The sequence below is a fragment of the Tarenaya hassleriana genome, unplaced genomic scaffold (assembly GCF_000463585.1).
Source record: "Tarenaya hassleriana unplaced genomic scaffold, ASM46358v1 Cleome1, whole genome shotgun sequence".
In the NCBI taxonomy this organism is placed as follows: domain Eukaryota; kingdom Viridiplantae; phylum Streptophyta; class Magnoliopsida; order Brassicales; family Cleomaceae; genus Tarenaya; species Tarenaya hassleriana.
Window position 1 is genome coordinate 394,707 of NW_010960187.1, and position 4,837 is coordinate 399,543.

At 34.8% G+C, this 4,837-nt stretch overlaps 1 protein-coding gene across 1 annotated transcript; it reads left to right on the plus strand.

The window, feature by feature from the left end:
• The first annotated feature begins 3,079 nt into the window (after positions 1-3,079).
• Positions 3,080-4,837, plus strand: LOC104809429. Its single transcript, XM_010535465.1, has 4 exons — positions 3,080-3,448; positions 3,539-4,166; positions 4,276-4,404; positions 4,507-4,837. The coding sequence occupies exons 1-4, from the start codon at positions 3,155-3,157 to the stop codon at positions 4,590-4,592; spliced, it is 1,137 nt and encodes a 378-aa protein (XP_010533767.1). The 5' UTR covers positions 3,080-3,154; the 3' UTR covers positions 4,593-4,837.

A 4,837-nucleotide genomic window follows, 5' to 3' on the forward strand; every position in this document is an offset into this window, starting at 1 on the left:
TAAATAATTTTATAAAAGAAGAAATGTCCAATCTAACTTTCCTTAAATATATATACAGAAGGCATTGCATGTTCCTATCTCTACTTGTAGATTTTATCACCTCTTGCATCTCTCTACGACTACGAATCACTTCAAATTCAAATTTTGATGCAAGAAAGGTTAAAATATCATAATGAGATTTGATTTGAACATATTATATGTATATATATATATATATATACCGAACATGAAAGAAACGAACGAGAGGAACCACAAGGGCTTATTAAAGAAATGGTTGGACCACTGCAACATAGTAGCTCCATTTTTGTCAGATAATTCTTTTCTCTTATTTTCAGCCCTTAATTATCATTATTTTTGTAATCATGCCTTCATTACTGTTGCAATTTGCAAATGCAATAACTATTATTTTCTAAAACTGGTGAATATATTAAAGAGATAAACAAATATTATTTTTCATGATAATGGATTGGATATCATTTTATTTAAATCAAATTAATCAAATACGAATTTAATAGCATTAATATAAAAATAAAACCAAAACTAATATTTTAGAAAATTAGTTTTTTTAATAAAAAAAACGGAATACAAAACTAATCCAAATGAAAACAGAATTTTACATAATAAGGAAAATAAAAGAGATATAATTGTTACGAACTTTGAGAGTGATTGTTATATACTTTTGAAAATCATATGAAGTATCAACTAATAGTACCAAAGATTTTATAAAAGAAAATATACTGTATAGGTTTATAAAATTTTTATGAAATAGAATCTCTGTCTCGAACTCATTACTTGTCAACACTTATATTATAATACCAAATACCACGTTATTAATCATTTCAAACTAACAAATTATAATATCCGTAACAGAGTAATAGAGAAAGAGAGAAATGGACGAAAAATGGATTAAAAACATAATATATGTGTTAAAATTAAAACAAAAACCAAATCAATAATCGTTTTGTCAATTGCAGTTGTTCGGTTATTAATCGAACCAGACCGAATAAATCCAAACGATTATTCGATCTTTTCCAACCGATCAATTATTTTCCAAGTAACCAAACCGAACCGATCCAATATTATTCGATTCAATTTGATTATTTGGTTAATAAGCCAAGTAACCGAAAGTATATGTTACTAGGAGAGTACGTTTTGGTTCCAAACTAGATCTCTTCGGTTTTTCATTTTTCAGTTTACATATATTTTATTTGGTTTACATTCAATTGGCTTTTTTTTTTATGTGTGTGTGTATAAAATTCAGCCCAAAATCTATCTCAGTTGTATTTAGTTGGAATTTTATCAAATGAACTACAAATATACTTGAATTGAACAAATATTGTTTTTAGTAAAAGCAAAATGGTTCAAAATTATTGAAGTATAAAATCAAATCAAACAGAAATATTGTGATTTTATTTCGAAATTAAATATACGAGAATCAAACTGAAAATCGAAAATATTGTAATAACATTTTTTTGTTCTCAAACCTGAACAAGAGATAGAGTAAGATTTGTTGTTTTTGCTTAGAGAACATAAACATGGATTGATCATTTTTAAACAAAACTCATAATTTAATTGATTAGTCGGACAGATTATCATCGATCTTAATATTAGTCAATCTCATGTTTTGGCTCCCTCCCTCGTTTGAATTTTTGCCTTTGAGTTTATTTCAAATCTGACCGTTGATTTTGAATTTGGAATAAAGACATCTGACGGTTCTGCTTCAATTTCAAATAGTTACTGAAAAACACACAAGTAGGCTATTAAATCGTAAAATAAAAATCACAATACAACAAAACAAAATTTACTAGACAATAAATTTACAGTTTTGAAAGTAAATGCAATACCAACCTTTGACCAAAAAAAAAAAAAAAAATACTAAGACAATAATATGTTTATAATTTTCTGTGGGCTTTCGGCGGGAAATTCGAAATTACAAAATTTGAAAGTCCTTTTCAGTTGTTTTCCATGGGATACATTTACTCGCATTTTGTTTTTATATTATTGGTGCTATTTTATTTGGTGGACAAATAATTCTTAATCTATTATTAGAGATATTAAATTACGACAAGTGTATAGTTTAATTTGGCCAATGATGTATTGATGTGTGATATTTTCATTAAAAATGAAATGGTAATATGATTATTAATACAGAAAATTGTGAGATCAAATGACGAGATGGGATTTGCAAGATGGGAATGCGTAATGATGATATGTCGGATGGTTTCATTCGCCATACAAATTAAATTACATAATATATATATATATACACACACACAGAGCATTTTTTTGTCAATTTAAAATATACTTGTATTATTTATTTCACGCTCAGACGACAAAAATGAAACAAAATAAATTAAATTTCAAATTATAAAATTAAGAAAAATTTATTGGATATAGGAAGAGGCAATCGTTCCTTGGCCACCAGACAGCTTTTCAACGATTTGAATTCCGGTGGTTCCGTATTGTTGGGTTGTTTTAAAGCTTGATTTTTTTTTTCTATTTTTATAAAAATTACATATATTCCTTTTTTTATTTAAGGTTTTTTTAAAAATTAGTTGGATTTAATCAATTTAGTCAAAAAACGATACCAAAAATTATATATTATTTAATTTGATTTCATTTATATAAATAATCCAAAATATTTTCCTCTGATATGTGGCCACCTTTTTTGCTTGCAGCATTACATTTTTTTCTCTAAAAAAATCTGTTATTCGCATCCAAATAAAGGATTGGTTTTAATTTGACTTTAGTTTCTCTTTACAAGTAATTTGGAATCATTAGTGTTCATATTTAGTATTTTGAATTGATGGGTAACTATATCAAGTATAATTCATACATATGAGATTTGTTAGAGGAGGTTGTACACCCATATGGTTGTTACCTATCTTGCAATAATTTAATTCAAAACCCAAAATTTTAAAATATGAGATAATATTTATTATTATTATTATTATTATTTTATTATGTTTATGTTTATGATCTCTCCCTCTGCCATGAATTACGGTTAATTAAAATAATATATGCTTTTGAGCTGTCTCTTAGAAACCCTGAATCCTTAATAAAGGCACTTCTGTCTTCAACATTTTCTGCTTCCTAAACACTTTCAAATTCAAACTTCTCTCTCTACTCTCTCTCTCTCTCTCTCTCTCTCTCTATGGCTGAGCCGCTCGCCGGTGATGTGCTTCCGGCGAGTGTCGCCGTCGACAAGCTTCCCGCGGAGAAAACCCTCTGCCCCGAGTTCACCCCGAGTCTACTAGGTTTCCCCACCGAGTTCCCGTTCGAGTTTAACTCTCCCACATTCTCTTCCGCTTTCCCCTCCCCAGGCGACTCCACTGAGACCGAGGACGAGAGCAGCGACGACGAGGAAGACTTCCTTGCCGGGCTGACTCGTCGACTCGCCCTGTCAACTCAGCGCCTTCCTCACTCCTTCTCCAGCGAAAAAGCAGAGGCAAGAACCCTTCTTCTTCTTCCCCTCTCTCTCTATCTTTTTAGCTCGTACTTGTCAGGGGACTAACGATTTTAGTGTATTGATCTTCAGGAGAAGCGCCGAGTCGTTTCGACTTCGCCGCTTTCAACGCTGAGTGGACTCGGAAGCTGGTCTGCCTCGGGGAACGGCAGCCCAAATGGACCGCTATCGCATGTTCCTTCGCCGCCGGCGACTCCATTTCGCAAGGACGACACTTGGGATGTGATTTCTGCGGCAGCAGGGCAAGTGGCGAGACTGAAAATGGGTGACTGCCGAGAACCGTTACTCAGCCGCCCAAACCCTAACCCTAATCTCAACGCTGCATTTAGCTCGGACATAGGGTTCCAGCAGTTTTACAGCCACTCAAACCAGTCTGCTCAGGTAGACGACTTCTCTGAAGAATCCGCTGGGATATGGCGTTATGCAAACTGGCCGTGGCATCCAAAGGGCTCGTGCTATGGGTCTCACTTGACATTCGAGTCATCAGAGCAACAGGCTCAGAGGAGAGCTTCCGGCGTCATTGGCTGCGAAAACGGGCGCTGCGTTAGGCCGGCCACGTGGCAGCGGCTACAGCGGCAAACGTCCTCCGCCGTGAGGAGCGTGCTTCCGGTCGGATCCGCCCCGAAACGTTCTAGTGCGGGAACCGGTGTGTTTCTTCCTCGGAGGTACACAGACCCATGTGATTCACCCAAGAAATTAGGTACACGATTCTTGTTTTTTTCTTCATGGGTTTTGAGAAAATTTGGCTGAAATTGTGTTTCTGAGCTGATTCAAATCTTTAATTTGGCGCTATGCTCGTTTTCTTGCAGGTGGTTCAAGTGTTGCTTTCCCGTCAAAGGTTGTTCATCCACAAAACCAGACCTTTGACTTATTCAATGACCTGTACCAACCCAATTCACGACCTTGTCTCATGTCCGGACACACCCAGCTCGATCACGGTACTTGAACCTCGAACCCGTATGTTACAATTTTGTCTGAAGACGCACCACTTGAGCCCATAGTAACCCGTGCATGTCCTGTTAACTGTTGAGATTTCGCAGAGTCTTTAATGGCGAGAAGAAGTGATTCGTTAATCCGACAAGGAGGTCGTCTTAGGCCGCCAGTTCACGGAGGATGTTTGAACTAAGAAAGGCTTCTTCCACAAAAGCAGATTGTCTTCAGTGTTAGGATAGTGTGTGATATTGTTATGGTTTACTGCTAATAATGATAGTTATTTGAATAATTAGTTGTTTGATAATTTGGTATTACCATTCCTTGTAATAAAATGCCCTATATGTCGTAATAATTAAGGCATAAGCACTGTAATATAATTTTTTTATCCGCCCTTGGGTGGATATTTCACTAGATTGCGATGGGGTATTTGTGTTACTA

Excerpts from the sequence above, each read along its gene's own strand:
- LOC104809429 (XM_010535465.1), top strand. The coding sequence starts at position 3,155 with ATGGCTGAGCCGCTCGCCGGTGATGTGCTTCCGGCGAGTGTCGCCGTC. Across the intron at positions 4,167-4,275 it reads TGATTCACCCAAGAAATTAG|GTGGTTCAAGTGTTGCTTTC; the intron begins GTACACGATTCT and ends GTTTTCTTGCAG. Across the intron at positions 4,405-4,506 it reads ACACACCCAGCTCGATCACG|AGTCTTTAATGGCGAGAAGA; the intron begins GTACTTGAACCT and ends GAGATTTCGCAG.